Raw genomic sequence first — 16,320 nt, forward strand, 5'->3', positions numbered from 1 at the left:
GTTTTTCCAGTGGTCATGTATGGATATGAGAGTTGGACTGTGAAGAAAGCTGAGCGCCGAAGAATTGATGCTCTTGAACTGTGGTGTTGGAGAAGACTCTTGAGAGTCCCTTGGACTGCAAGGAGATCCAACCAGTCCATTCTAAAGGAGATCAGTCCTGGGTGTTCTTTGGAAGGAATGATGCTAAAGCTGAAACTCCAGTACTTTGGCCAGCTCATGCGAAGAGTTGACTCATTGGAAAAGACTCTGCTGCTGGGAGGGATTGGGGGCAGGAGGAGAAGGGGACGACAGAGGATGAGATGGCTGGATGGCATCACTGACTCCATGGACGTGAGTCTGAGTGAACTCCGGGAGTTGGTGATGGACGGGGAGGCCTGGCGTGCTGCAATTCATGGCGTCGCAAAGAGTCGGACACAACTGAGCGACTGAACTGAACTGAACTGAAGGACCTACTGTAGAGCACAGGGAACTCTACTCAATACTCTCTAATAACCTATATGAGAAAAGAATCTGAAAAAGAATGGACGTGTATATAACTGAATCACTCTGCTGTATATCTGAAACTAACACAACACTGTAAATCAGCTATATGCCAATATAAAACAAAAATTAAAAAAACATATGCAAGTTGGAGGTCTCTATTTTGCTTTTCTATTTATTTAAAACCCCAGAAGACTGGCTGTAGTGCACTGTGGTCTTGTGCCCCCTTGTTGTGCTGCTCTTGGGTAGTCCAAGTAGACAGATGGGGCGAGGAACCAGACATGAGATTAACGGAGCTGAACAACTTGCCTTAACGTGAGAAGACTCCGTGTGCGCCAGTGCTTTGGACAATACTCCGAAAATTTACCCCAGTTTAAGTCTAAATTGGAAAAGATATCTCAGTTGTGTATCTGGCTGCCTTTAAGAACCTTCTGGGTTCTAGAAAATAATCTCTTTAAAGCAAAAGGAAAACTTAAATTTGTCACACAACCAGTCTCAATCGAGTACTTCAAATATTCAGGAGAAACACAACAGAGAAGCCCCTCTACACAAAACAAAGAGATGTACTAAATGCCATTGACATGCCTGTTTTCCTTATTTCTGTGCTGGCAGCCTGGCAGGAGGCTGCCTGCGTTCTGCCCACCTAAAATTAAAATTCCCTTCTGTCTCCACTAAGAACCGTATCCTCTGCTTTCTCAATTAAACTGTTTACAAGGTGGCACAGGAGCGTTTCAAGAGAAGGTGGTAAATGTTGGTTCATCTTTGCCCACGGCATCTCTTTTAGTCAAAGGATGCTCCATGCAGGGGATAGGCTGTACCTCAAAGCCAGAGGAGCGTGGGGTGCAGGGGGGAATGGGGGGCAGAGCTGCCTCACTTTCCACGCAGTGATGGACCGACCTGGTCACACGCCATGTTTCATGCCTGCAGTACCGCCGGCTCTCAACCACCAAGCAGGCCAAAGAGGTGTTGAGCATGGCCAGCCAGCAGGCGGAACAGCCACGTGACCCATCAGAGCCATGTGTATGTGACCCCACATGGCAACTCGGTTCTGGGCCTTCTGAAGACAAGCTGGGAGGGGTGAGGGTGCTGGAGAGGGAGGGGAACCGGGGTCAGGTCAGGAGCAGAGAGGGCCCCTGATGCAGTTTCTGCGGAAGGAACCAGAGTCCCCTGAGGTTTCTGAGGCTACACGCTGGCGCGGCCCCTGGAAAGGTCTGAGCCAGTCCTGACGGCCTCGTCCCCCTTTCCCTGGACTGTGAGCAGGGACACAGAGGAGGTGCGGCTTCCTTCTTATTCTCTGCACGAGGCGGGGTGACAAGCAATCTGGCGGGAGGCCGACTGCTCAATGGACAGAATGCGGCTCTTCCCCCTTTCACAGATTCCATATCCAGCCAGAGAAGTAGGAAAGTGGCCATTTGGGGCACCAGCCTCTGACACTGACCACGTCTGCACCATCCTTCCTAAATGAAGCGGAACCTTCTCTCCGTCGTTTTATGGGCGCCCTGGCAAGTCCTGTCTCCAGTACTTGGTCCCAGAGATGATCATGCTTCCTAGGAACCCAGTGCCTCCATCTCCACCTGTGAACCCTCTCCCCACTTTTCCTGGACTGCAAGATTTTTTTAACTTTCAATTTTGTATTGGGGTATAGCCAATTAGCAAACAATGCTGTGAAGAGAGAAGGGACTCAAGTGTACATACACATATACATATATCCATTCTCTCTACAAACCCCTGCGCATCCAGGCTGCCACATAACACTGGGCAGAGTTCCACGGTGGACCACAGGAGTTTCAAAAAGCTACAATGAAACGACATCAACAGAAGACACCAAGAATCTGCCTTCAGCGTATGTGCAAGACACTGAAAGCACAGTAGCTTTGTGGTTTAGGAAACACAACAACTGCAAACAGAAGAGAACACTGCCTGCACTGACCAGACGCACTCAGGACAGCGGAGCCTGCAGGCACTGCTCTGCGTCACACAGCGCGGATGCTCCCAAGGGGGCACTGACCAGACGCACTCAGGACAGCGGAGCCTGCAGGCACTGCTCTGCGTCACACAGCGCGGATGCTCCCAAGGGGGCAGAGTGGTGAAGCGGCGACAAGGGCGCCTCTGTCGTTAGCTCACCACAACCCGAGGGGGAGCCCGGCACCTCCTCTCCCGCGGGGCCTAGTTACTCCACAATAACCACACCTCTTACTTCCATTTCTTCCCTAAAAGGATTTTTCAGGGGGAGGGATGGGGAGAGGAGAGATGACAGGGTGGGAGGAGGCTGTTTGAAAAGGACATTGAAAGCTGCTACGGTGTTCTGATCTCAGTGCCCAGCCATCTGTAATGTGCATGCCCATTATCCCACAAACACCCGCATCATCTTCTTCCTTCACTAACCCGCTTCCAACTCACAGGGAGCTCAGTCAGCAACCTGGCTTGTGCCACGCTGGGACAGACAAGTTCTGCAGATGGGCCAGAGGAAGCCTCCACGTCTGCAGGGCTGGCTAGAAGAAGTCCCTTGCAGGGACTCTGAGCCCCTTTTGAGGCATTACTCTATGACAGGGGACGTCTCCAAAGATGAGAGAGTGGTATGGGAATGGACGTGGGCAGTATCATCCCCTCTGTGCCCACAAAGGTCCCACCGTTTTCCTTGCTTTAGTTTCATCTCCAGTGCTCCCTGGGGCTGTCACTGGGGGGGCGCTACTAAGAAAGCATGTACTCCAGGGCTGCCAGCCAGCTGCGCACCTCCTCACCTCAGCTCGTCTCCAGGGTCCTCCCCCGTCCGTAAAGAGGGACACGAGAGTGACGGTGTCATTTGGGGCCATAAACTTAAACAGTTTTATATAAACTCCAGTCTACCTGGATCAAACAAGAATAGAGCAAAGGAAAGGACAAATTGGACCTGCTTTCTCATCTAGTGATATTTTGCTTATGAATCACCAAACTAAAACCACACCCTTCCTGTAGCTGGCCTCAGGTATTTGCCTTTTTTTTTTTTTTCAACAGATGGTCATGGACACAGCTTGAAAAAAATTCATGGTGATTTCAACCTGAAATATAATTCTAGGTGCCCAGGAGCTCCTGCTTTTGAACGTTTCCTGGGGCGGCAGGAGCGGTGACCCCTCAGCTGCGGTTAACAGCCTGTGTTTCCTCCGCAGGTCACTTGACCTTGCAGGCTTCCGTTTCCTCGTGTGGATCACAGAGGGAGGCACCTTCATGAATGAATGATCTTAAAGATTCCAGGTACTTATGAAACGGGTCAGATTACTGTTTGATCAGGCTCTAGAGAGGAAACATGAGGAACACAGATTTCTGTAGAAAGCAAGTCCCTGGGAGGGTCCTGGAAGACCTGTCTGGATGCTGGTCTTAGGACGTCCTGGAAAGAGGCAGCTTTCCCTGAGGATAATAGGAGCACACGGCTGGCGAGAGGCTACCCGGCAGAGTCCAAGGTCTGAGATGCTGTGAATCACCCGTCAGCTACTTGCATGGTTTCCTTGGGAAATGACTGACCACAGAGCACATGCTCAGTATACTGCCTGAAAAAAAGCCACCACTCACCAAGGGCTTTACCCTCAGTGACGACAGCTATAAGGAAATGGGTCCGGTCAAAGTTACCATGCTCTCTTTACTCCCACGGTGGCCATTCTGTCTTTGATAAGCAGGGTGTGTTGATTCTGTGACCTCAAATCAAGTTTGAAGTTCACAGCCAACTTCTTCAGTGAAGTCCCAGAGTAGAAAGAAGGAAGGAAAGGCTCTACTCCCTGCATTTATAGTCTAATATTTTTAGGAACAGTGGGGAGGTATTTGCTTTCCAAAGTCAAATGTTCAGAGAAAAAAATATCACTGGGGCTTATTCCAGGTTTAACCAATTTCTTATTGTTCAGAGGAGCAGAATTTAGTGTCATTCCAAAATAATCATCTTCCCCATATGATACTTTAATGCCGTCTTAAAAAGCAATAGCATACATTATATACACATTCCCTCGATAATTCAGTAAATGTAGAAATGGACAATTCGATTTCACAGTGGAGAAACTAAACAAAGATGAAATGACTTGCTCTAAGTCACAGCCTTCCAGCTCTTGGTCAGGATGGCCACGTATTCTAAATGGAAGTGAAACTGTAGTTCCTCTATCGCATTCTTTTAACAATTTTTTTAAACCTCTGCACCGGGCATGAATTTTTTATGGTTTCGAGCCCTAGACATGTACGTTCTTGTCTTGCGTGTGTTGTGAATACCTTTCTGTCTCAAAGCCTTCACAGCCTCCCCAGTCCTGTGGGTCTCAGTGGTGGAAGTGTTCCCTCTCTTCAGGGCGCCCAGTCCACTCACTGAGCATCCTCTCTGCTCTGTGCCCTGTCCTGTATATGAGTGTCTAACCCAGTGCTAGGCGACAGCTCTGAAGGTGGGATGGGGATGGGGCCTCACACAAGCCGCTGTTTCAGGCACCAGAGAGGAGGGTTTGAGTCCTTCCCCCTTCAGTCCATCAGTTTTTGCCTCTCTTTGGCTTCTCATCACCTCTGGTCCACCTCTTAAGTCTAGAAATATGTCTTTCTCCATCGTAAAATTTCTCCTTCTATTGACCCTTCTAGACTTAAAAAAAATCACTACACTGCAGGAAGATGTCATCTATAAACACATAGCTCCTGGCTCCAGTCTCACGCCCCCTCTCACGGCCTCCAGGACTGTGACATCCTTTCCACTATCACAGTGAACCAACCACTCGGGGTGGGAGGTGAACTGCCCGACCGTGGCCAAACTCAAACACCTCTTCTCTGCCCTCATCTCGATCTCCTTCCTGCTTGAAACTCCCACGCTTGGTTCCCTGAAACCACGCTTCCTCAGGGCTCCCTTCCCACCACATGGCTCCTCCCCTCTGCCCCGCAAACACAGGCGAGGGTCAGGGCTTCACCCCCCAGCCTGCTGCTCTGCTGTGCTTCTGGCTCGATGGTCCCCCTCAAGACCACACTGACACCTGCCCACCTCTGCAGCTGCTCTGGGACAAGCTCAAGGGTCAGGGACCCTGCCTGCGGGATGTATTTACACGACACACCAGTTCACGCGTGCCATTGCTCAGCGTGCCTGAGTACGGAGCACCTTCCACCGCAAGCTCCGCCTGCTCCCGGCCGCCCTCTCTCTGCTGATGAGGATGCTGCGTTGGGGTCCCCATACTCGGCACACTTCCGTCCGCACCTCTTTCCCTCTGCTCCCTCACATCCAGTCAGCACCCAAGCCTCGCTGACACCCCTGCGCTCAGAGTCCTCACCTGGCTCTTTACCGCCTGCAAGAGGAAGTCCCAGCTTCTCAGCCACGGCTTCCAGGGCTCTCCCTCTCTCCCTGGTTCCTATTTCCCGTCTATCTCACGCTTGTGAAAAGGGAGATGGATTTCCATTTGCTGACAGAATGCCTTTTCTGTATTTTCTCACACCTGACACATCTGATAAATCTTCCATTTCTACCTCAGAAAGCTTAACTCATCTTAAAGTTCTGGCTCCAGTGCTGACTCTCCTGTTAAAAGTCACCCATTAAGACAGGATCTTTCCCGTCACTCACACGGTGGACCTTATCTGATTCCCGCTCTTCCACCGGAAGAATCCAAGTTGGGGCATCCTGCTTGTTTTGTGCATGTGGCCACTGCATCCAGTTTATGGGACTAAGCCACCTACGAAAGTAGCATTTATATTTTGCTGCTTTTAAGTCTTAAAGCACAGACCTTAGGTCATAAACTTCTGAGAAGTTGTGACTAAAAGTGTTGTTGCTTTTTCATTTAATACAAAACACAGGCAATCCATACACGCTTTTACCAGTGGCAGTGGTGATACCAAGGTTATGTCAGACAGTGGGAGAGAGAGTCTGGGGTCGGGTGGGGGGAAAGGTCTCACCGAGTGCTTGTGTTGTGCAGCAGACATGCCTCTGAGCTCACACACGCCTCACAAGGGCCCCACACATGATGCCTGGGACCGTGCAAGGCAACGTTTATACTGAATCATGGACACAGCATGGTCTCCAGAGCCTCTAAAGCAGGGAACGAAAGCCCCTATCTCAAATACTGAGAACGTGCACCCCAAACAAAGTAAGAGCAAGTCCTAAGCGAAGCCACAGCTCTATGAACGCACGACAGGGAGCGTCTGCGCACCCAGGGTCAGACTTGCAGAAAGTCAAGCTCTGCAGCAAAGGGGAGGACCGTATCTACTGCCACCCCCTGGGCTGGGCAGCTTTCTAAGTGTTAGCTCAGCGCCATGAAGACACAGCGCAGGGAAAAGGGAACTTCACCCAGTGGGGGTGTGTAGGTGCTGGAGGAAAAGAGAGAGAAAATCGACTGGACACGGTGACCGATTAAGGACAGTGGACCACAGGCTGGCTGAGAAGGTCCCGCAGGGGCCGAGGATGGGTCAGCGAGAGAAAGAGGATGTCTCCATGCGGCAAGAACAGGCTTGTGGAAGAGTGGCTGGCTTTAGTCTTCCCGAGGTTGTGGCATCACCACAGCAGCCTGAAGGACGCCCTCTCCCAGAGCCTGCTGTCTGTCTGTCCTTCTCTCCTGTCCCTCCAGGCTTCACCGACTGTCCCTTGCATGCAATGGACCGGAGGGGTGGCGCAAGTCCAACCCCTTCTCATGGACTTGCCTGCCCAAGCTCTCAGAAGGCTCGGGAATTCAGGTTAAATCAACCTCTTCCAAACGAGGCGAGCTCTCGTGTGACACACGTGTGAGGACCCTTGGGGGAAGGAGAGGGGGAAGCCTCTCATGACACTGAAGGGCTCTGGGATGACTCGGAGGATGACTTCTGAGTCCCCACCACTCAGCCAGCCTGGTAACGCTGGTGGATGACACACCACTCGCCAGCCCTTCTTACGTGAGGAGCCAGGGCAGGTCTGAATCTCATAGGAACATGAGATTCATTTCCCTCAAGGAGTCCACGAGGAAGTGTCCCCCTGTCCCTGGGACGCAGTGTCTGTTGCAGCCTCTGAGGAGGAGGCCATGTCTCAAAGGTGGGAAAAGACGCTGCCTAGACTCCACAGAAAAAACTCAGGGGAAAGCCAACGGTGGGAACGGGAGAACGTGCCCAAGTATTTAAAAATGTGCTTTACCCTTGAAAGAAATGATCTGTTAGCCTGAAGTGTGCACTTGACTGAATGCACTTACAGAAAGATTAGAGAATTTTAAAACATATTTTTAAAAAAGAAAGTAGAAGGGCAGCAGGATGATGTACACAGACATGACGTTAGGCTTTGGACAGAAAACGCCAGAGAGATGCTCGCAAGTGGGAATGCTGACGCGTATGTCCACGCTCTCAGAACCGCAGGCCAAGGCAACAGAGCCACAAGCCGGGCAGACATTAGTATCTTTAAGACCCAGCCACACACCTTACACTTTATCCCTTTCTACCAATACTGAGACTCATGTCTCAACAACAGGTTCGAAATGGGGTAAGAAGAAATGACCCAAGAATTAATTAAATACATAGAAGACCATAGTAAACAAAAGGGAAAATTATCATACCAAAATAAAAGACAAGAAACACGATTAAATCAGGCTTCAAAAGACCCATAAGAAATGCATAAAAGGCATAATAATGCATTTACCTGGTTTTTATTCTTTCCTGATTTTTAAATTTTACTCCTTACCATCTGATAACTGCATGAAACACTTATTCCAACCAAGGGCAACTGAGACTATTTTCATGTTTATTGCAAGGCCAGGAGTCAAAGAAACCTATATTTATTGCCTAAGGGGATCTTTTTTTTTTTTTTTTTACAAAAAAATAATGCTTAATCTTTCATGTTTTAAAGCATAGACTGTTTAAAATCATTTGTAATAATGCTTAGGGAGTTTGTTCCTGGGTGTACAGAACTGAAATGATACATAACAATTGTTAAAAAATGAATAGTTTGCGGGTGCTGAGCTGTCCCTGTACTTCCGAGATGGATTTGTCTGAAGCACAAGAGATGTCTCAAGAACAGTTGAACCAAAACCTGGGCAGGCCGGTAGATGAAGCTCTGCTTTCCGTTTGAATGGATTGGCTGGTTATGCATGGTTCAACAGGAAGCACCCCCCCCCTTTTTTTAATTATTAAAAAAAAAAAAACAACAACACAAAAAACACACTGGCCTTGGGACTAGCATTCCATCCCTTTTATTTCCTGGGAAATTGTTCTGATGAAGTGGAGAGTCATGAATTGTTACTAACCATGTTTTCTGTGATTTTGAAGAGTCCCTGATGGAAATAAGACAAATAATTTACTTTCACTTAAACACCAGATTTTCTTAGTTACACTTAAGATAAATAATTGAAATGTAGATTTAAATTGCTTCTGCTGCCCACATTTCAGGACTCTAATGAAACATTTTCGGCTCTTATGCAAAGCTCTGCTCAACACAGAAGAGAGAAACCCATCTCCCTGACACAGTGCTTGGCAGGATTTCTGGTTGGGCCGGACGCCATGTGAAGAGCAAAGGGAAGGATGCCTGGCTGGGGTTGGAAGAAAGAAAATACATCTCAGGACACATTTTCCCTTTCATTCAGGTCTCAGGAAAAAAGCTGAAAATGGCCAAGTATGTTTCAAGTTTCCTTACATACTCTTCCTAGGCTGTTCGAGTGCTCTGCATTTTAAGAAGGTCACTCCGTCCTCGCATTCCTGACCATACTGGATGGAATTAACGTGGATCCGCAGACATGGACCTCACCTCTCACTGTTTCCTCAGGATGGCGTCACGCCAGTCCTCCTCCTCCTCCTCGCAGCCTATTCCTGCTCGGTCCTCTGCCTGGACACCCCTGCCCCGGATCATCTCCATGCTTCCATCACCTTCCTCAGGTTTCTGCTCAAACGCCACCTTTCAGAAGGGGAAAGCCTCCTTCCACCCCCTCTCTCCATCTTATTCTGCCTGCGAAGATCGCAGCGCTTGCCTGGCATACACACGGCACCCGTGACTGCTCCCTGTTCGGATTCCCGGAACAGACAGGAGGCCCCCGGGGGCGGGAGTGTGTCCTGCTCCTGGCTGTGTCCCCAGCACCCAGGCCAGCGCCTAAGGCTGCACAGTCACTTGAGAGCACTAGCTATCAATTACAGTATCAACACTGATGAGCTGACAGACGCTTTTGCACTTGGCTTCCTAAACCCACGAGCCTTCTACTAAAGGAGAACAAAATGGTGGAATATTAATTCCAATTCCCTGGAACCAAGGCACATTCCCAACCCAGCTGTCACAATGGAAGAATGAATTTTCATAAAGTTGAATGAAGCTTCCCAAGCAAACAACAGGCCACATACCCTTCACCAAAATGTCCATTTATGATACTGGTTGCTTCTGGAACAGGAGAATAATTTCAATGTAGTGACAATGTTAAACTCTTTAAAGCCTGGTGAACCAAATAGCAGACTGCCTCCTTGCCATGTAAGGAAGAGTCTTTAGGGGAAAAAGTGTTCTTTTTTCCCCTACCTTGTTATCAATGATGTGGTTTCTTCTTTTTACTCTCAATAAAAGGGAGTCAGCCGTAGTTGGAAAAATTACAATCATCTATTTCTGCCAAATTAAAGTTAATAGTGTTTTCTCTTAAAAAAAAAAAAAAGACCTAATCCTTTTCCTTTTTATATAAACAAATAAAACACCCCTCAGATCTTGAGAAGTGTTTAGTTTTTTCACTCCAAATAAAATATAGTTAAAAATATCAGTTAAAAATGCTGACAAACGGTCTATGTATATAAAACCATATACAGTGTTTTTTTTAAAAAAATTTTTATTGGGCTAAAAATTTTTATAGTTGATTTACAATATTGTATTAGTTTCAGGTATTCAGACTGCTGTTTTAATATAATCTTTTCACAGTCCTCACAGGGAGATGTTTCTTTTTTTTTTTTTGGCCTCACAGCATGCAAGATCTTAGTTCCCCGGCCAGGGGTCACACCAGCACCCACGTAGTGGAAACACAGAGTCTTAACCACCGGACTGTTGGGGAAGCCCGAGATGGTTAATTCTTATTTTTCTTATTTAGCAAAACACTCTTCAGTCTAATTTCTAAAACAAGGACACTAGTGAGGTCAAATACTTGTATTTTTAAGAAAAAAAAAAATCACTGTTATTTTCATAAGGGAGAATACACTATGTCAAAAACGCATATTTCTTTAAAAGGATGTATTTAAATAACCAGTTTATGTTTTGCATTAGTTATAGCTTAGTCTCTTGAAAAAATTACAAAGCTGATTTTTCAGGAGTATTATCTGTTGTGTGGAACGAGGCCCACATGTTGTCATGGTATGTTTTTGAAGACATTTCAAGAATGAAGGCAACGTCCCACATGCTGTTGCTCTGAGATGAGGTGATGGATACACTGTCCAGCCTTTCCTCAACATCTCTTAAGTTCCTCCCTCAACACTGAACTCAGAGGGAAATGAGTTAGAAACACAGTGTTCAGTAACAAATTAAGGGCTGTGGGGCGTCTGTCCTCCCTGAAGGTGGTTGCCTGAAGAAGGCTGGTCTACTGGGCACTGTAGTGTTCCTTCTCTATTCTTCTAGAAGAAAACCCTGCATTGTTACAGAGAAGTGTAGGGGCCAGTTAGCTCGTCTTTTCCGAGTGGCCGATAGAGGGCCGTGGGGTTGTTAGTTAGAAAGGGGCCTGGATGTTGTCCAGGCCAGCGCCTCCGCGTACCAGAGCAGAAGGTGAGATCATCCATCAAGGCCCAGAAAACCCAGAGAGGAAGGCAAGCCAGCAAAACACTTTTTAAAAAACAAATCCTGGTGTCTAAGCAACCACATTTGGTCTGGCTCATATGAAAAAGAAAACAGCATCTGCCTTTGAATAAGGCAACAGAATTTCTAAGGAGGGGGGAAAGAAAACCTCACTTTAAATGACATGGCCCAGAAGGCGACCACAGAGGAGCAACAAAGACGGTCCCCTCTGGACCTCCACGCTGAAAACCACAAGTAAAGGATGAAGCTGGTGTGAAGTATCACAGATGATGATTCGGGGTTTTGAGTTTTAACAGGGAATTCTTACACTGCTAAAAACAAACCACCACCACAAAACCAGGAGAAAAGAGCATTCCTGAGGGAATGAGGCGCCTCGTCACTGGGCAACTTCACCAGGATGGAAGGGACGGCACAATTTTCAAACAAAAGGAATGTGTGAGAATTCCCTCACAAAGTTTTTCTTCTCATTTTATCCTTGGAAGATAAAAATGCACATGCTCAAACTTTTGTTTCTTTAAAGGGTAACTGCACACCTATGTTCATAACAGCACTATTCATAGTAGCCAAGACCCAGAAACAGCCCAAATGCCCACTGCCTGCTGAATGGATAAACAAGACGTGGTGCATGTATACAATAGAACAGTACTCAGCCATTAAAAAAAAAAGCCATCTGCAGCAGTATCAACTAGAGATTATCATACCAAGTGCAGTAAGTCAGACAAGACGCAACCAGAGGTTATCATACTTAGACAAAGACAGAGACCACATGCTGCCACTTATGTGTGAATCTAAATTAGGGCATAAAACGACACAGAGAACAGACTTGTGGCTACCAGGAGGGGAGCAGGGCGGGAATGAACTGAGTTTGGAATTGGCAGATGCAAACTGTTCTGTATAGAATGGACAAGCAATGCGGTCCTCCTGTACAGCACAGGAACTATATTCAAAATCCAGGCATAATCCGTAATGGAAAAGAATATAAAACAGAATGTCGACATATGTGTAACTGAGTCACTTTGCTGTGCAGCAGAAACGAACACAACGTTGTAAATCAACTCTATTTCAATAAAGATACATTAAAAAGACAAAGTAAAGCGGGAACTAAGTCTGGTGCCTGGCGGGGTCTGGGCATGTCCACCCTGCACCTGGCCCTGCCCCCGCGTCCTGTCTCCCAGCGGCAGGACCACCCCTTACCGGGACTGGTGAGAGCTCCCAGGGCGCTGCTCGTGGTGGACAGAGGATTTGCATTGGTGGTGGTGGCTGAGGTCTGGGCTGCGGCTGCAGCCGCCGCCAGCGTGGCCAGGTTCTGTAACTGTAAAGCATTCATGCCTGCAGCGGGGAGAGAGAGGGCACGTCAGCAGCAGGCCCTTTACCCGTTTCCCAAAAGAAAAGGCAGGTGATGAGCACAGAGGGCCCTGGGGCTGGCACACTCACCCAGCTGCCCTGAGGACTCGTGCGGTACCACATGTCCCGTCCCAGCCCAGGACCCTCTGCCCAACTGCCCCTTCCTGGGCGGTGCAGCTCAGCACAAAAAACAAGCAAGAGGTTTCCGTGTGGACCACGCACGGCAGGGCCTTCCACTGCGAGGCTGTCACCTGGAGGGAGGGCTTCAGGGTACACTCTCCATCCTTAGACTCGACAGGTGTGCATTCGGGGCGTGACAGAAGAAATGATGCTTTATTGCTCTGAAGTTACACTGATCTGTATTCCAGGATCTGTAAGCTGTGTGACTCTGGACAGATTTCTTAACGTCTCTGATTCTTGCTTCCTGAATGAGTAGTAACAGTTACTTACCTCCTCACTCATGTGGTTGTTGTGCAGATTAAATAACTCAATGATTGAAGTGACTGAGCACAGTGACTGGCATGACATAAGCCCCCCAAATCATCAGCAACTACTGTGAGTGTCACTGTCATTACAGACCCCCAAACTTCTCTCTTGGTTTATTCAGGAACTCAAATAATACTTGCTGACGAAAAGAATGAAGAAAAATGGCAGTGCCGTAATATTTCTACTTGCAATATCTGTATTTTAAATATATTTGTATCTCAAAGAGGAACTACTTACTAGAATGAATTGCAGGCTAATGAAAATCAAGAAAAGAATGGAGAGAAACGAAACTCTGCTGACAGGTCTGGGGGGACTAGCCAGGCACAGACTCCACGCCTGAGTCCCCAGAGGTTCAGAGATTCTCTACACCGAGTCTTTTTTCCATGATTCATTTCTCCGTCATGTACATTTGAGAAGCAGGCAACAGCAGTTCTTTCCTCATACAGTGGAATTTTGCACAGAAAGATAATGAAGTTATCAGCCTCATTTTACCTTTTTCTCATGTCTCAAATCCAGGCATTTGATACACGTTTACATAGTGAATCCAACCCGCTTTTCAGACAGTGGCCTGATGACAGGGCTAGGGGATGGGAGACGGAGGAGGGGCAAGAGAACATTCTAGGAGCACGCCTGCTGGAAGCCCTCAGCCACCGTGTGGAGCCTCAGCTGGACTCAGAGCCAGGCTCTCTTACCTACCCTGCTCCTCCACCCCAGGTGCCTTCGTCAGGACTTAATCCTATCAGGAAAGAGTTCCTCAGGTCCATACTGCGATCTGGGTTCTCATTTTGCTCACAGTGATACTCGGGCTCCTTCTGGGAGGCATCCAGCCCTGGTGGCTTAGGGAGAAAGCAGCACCTGTTCTGCAAACCCACACAGGTCCTGGGGGTGCTGGGAACAGGACAAGGCACCAACGGCATCCTGCCAGCGTGAAGACGTTGCTCCATCGAGCACGTGCCACTGGGGACAAAGCTCTGTCCCCGCCTTGGGTCAGTGGTCAGGCAGGGGGGTGCTGACGGGACCCTGTGAAGGGAAAGCGCAGGGCCTATTTTTTCAGGTTTGCCTGAGGAAAACAGAGCTGGGGGAACATGAACTGAGCACATATCTCCCTGGGGTCCCCTGGGCGTGGCTCCTGAAAGCGGCTGACCACAGGCTGGCTTGTGTGCCTAGGGGCTGGGCTTAGGGGGATGCTGCAGGGTGGGATGAAGCGCACCAGCAAGGACCTGCCTGGTCCCCGCGGCCCCTCTAACATGCTCAGGATGTAATGCAGACGACCAGACACCGGCACGGACAGACAGCTGTGCACACGAGAAGGGTTTAGCACCGATGTTACAGTCTGCACATCTGGCCACGGGTAACCATCAGCCGAGCACCCTCCTCAGCCTGCATTTCCCAGGACACCTGCTCTGACCCGCACTGCGGAACCGCGGCCTGGTGCTGGGGTGGAGGAGCTCAGCCTGCTCCTCCGGGTCAGAGCCTCGCAGGCCCTCCCGACACTGAGGCTCTTCCCCCTGGAGGGTGACTGACGGGCCGCGTCCAGTGGCACGTTTACTCGTTACCTGTCATCCTCCGGCTTGCTATCTAACTCCCAACGCGTTCATCGCAGCCTGCTTCCACATCATAGACACTAAGCTCCTTGAGGACAAAGCTGTTGTCTTATTTGCTTTCAAGCCCACCTACACACACACAGAGCCATGTTCATTCACAGTAGGTGAAAAATGGAGCCCCAGGAGATGAATGAACAGGGCAACCAACAGCATGAAATGTTCCCATGCTGCTATAAAGAGCATTGTCTACAGACCCAAACGAGGTTTTTCTTGTTTGTTCTTCGTTCTTCAGTATTTACAACAGCTTCAAATATTGACTATTTCCCTCAGTCGTTAATTAATCCATTCTGCAAATATTTATTAGGTCTGTGCGTTTTCTTTTTCTCACCCACCAACACTCGGCGTTGCCCTGGAGTCCAGCCCACCACCCTTGGGTTCTGTGTGCCCCCCGTCCTCCCCGGGTGTCCCCTTCCCCCCTCACCCCAAGGGGCTGCCCTGCCTCCACTGTGAAGGCCAGGTTCTGGGGTGCCACACTGGGAGTGGCCAGCTCTGTTCAACCACCGACCGCTACGGAGCAGAACATGGACCCTAGCAAAGCAGAGATGAAGGAGGGGAGGAGAGGCGTCGTGACTCCAGCATCAGAGCGTTTGGGGCAAGGAGGTGGGGCTTAGGTGGAGAGAAGCAGAGGCAGGACCTGCAGGTGCTGCCCAGCTCGCCAGCTGTCAGCACGCGGCCACGATAAGACAGACCCCGGGCCCCGGGCCGAGAACTAAACCTCCCATCCGAGCGGAGCGGAGCCAGGGACTGCGGGAAATTCTATCTGTTTCTGGAAATAAGACTCAGACCCAGAAGCTCATTCTCACGAAATGTCCTAAAAGGGCTGCGAGTCCTGGTAGAAAACCATTCAACGACAGCCCTGGGCTTGGCGACAGCAATTGGGAGGAATCGAGAAATCTGAGCTCAGGAGTGACAGCACAGAGACTGGATCAAAGAACACAGCTCCCCCCATCCCAACACCCCCCTGCCCCCACCGACCCCGAACCATGATGCATACAGTCAAGCCAGACATTCTCCGAGAACATCGGAGCTGCCGGCTAACACAGGGCAGGGGCCGTGCTGAGGCCGGCCCTAGGAACCTGCGGGCAGTGGGCGTGAGGGATGTGATGGGCGCTCCTGTCCACCTCCCGGGGGCAACACGCAGCTGTTCCCTGCAATGTCCTTCTGTCCAGCCAGGTAGCGGCCTGAAGCCTGTTCCCCAGACCGTCCCTCCAGCAAGAAAGCCTCCTAGGGGGGACACCCCGGCCATGGCTGACATCGGCACATCGCAGGGACATGCGCGGGGTGTGGGGAGAGCCCTGGACACCGGTGGGGCAGGATCCCACTGTCTTCACAGCAGGCGTGCAGGGCCCTGGGGACAGACGCTTTGGCTCTTCTTGCCCCTGGCGCTCCCGTAACCAGAGGGTCTCACCTGCAGTGTGGACATCTCCCCTCCCCTCCCGTTCAGGGCAGGGGCTTGGGGGCCTGGCGGCCCCACTGCTAGTGGGAAAGGCCTCGGACCTCAGCTACGAAGGCAGCTCAGGAGGCTCCGAGGGGACGCACCCCGAGCTCCGTCCTCTGCCTGGTGAACTGCACAGACTTCCCGGTACCAGCATCTTTCTAGACCTCCAGCTGCTGCAGGCTTAGCCCCCCACGGACAGTCAGTCCTGGCCACCCCATCCCTGCTCCGGCTGTCTGAAAGGGGGTGTTGCTTCTGCTGATATTGAACTCACATGTCTGGTTCCTTCTCCCTCATTTTGT

The 16,320-nt window shown here is 49.7% G+C and overlaps 1 protein-coding gene across 7 annotated transcripts in view; it reads right to left on the bottom strand.

The window, feature by feature from the left end:
- CELF2 (CUGBP, Elav-like family member 2) overlaps window positions 1–16,320 on the bottom strand; it is a 430,555-nt gene that overhangs the window by 26,114 nt on the left and 388,121 nt on the right. For all 7 annotated transcript variants that reach the window (XM_010854102.1, XM_010854104.1, XM_010854103.1 and 4 more), the window contains one exon: window positions 12,344–12,478. In XM_010854102.1, the coding sequence (XP_010852404.1) occupies window positions 12,344–12,478 (135 nt within the window). The remainder of the gene's footprint in view (window positions 1–12,343; window positions 12,479–16,320) is intronic.

Source organism: Bison bison, unplaced genomic scaffold (assembly GCF_000754665.1).
Source record: "Bison bison bison isolate TAMUID 2011002044 unplaced genomic scaffold, Bison_UMD1.0 scf7180017864337, whole genome shotgun sequence".
Taxonomy (NCBI): Eukaryota; Metazoa; Chordata; class Mammalia; order Artiodactyla; family Bovidae; genus Bison; species Bison bison.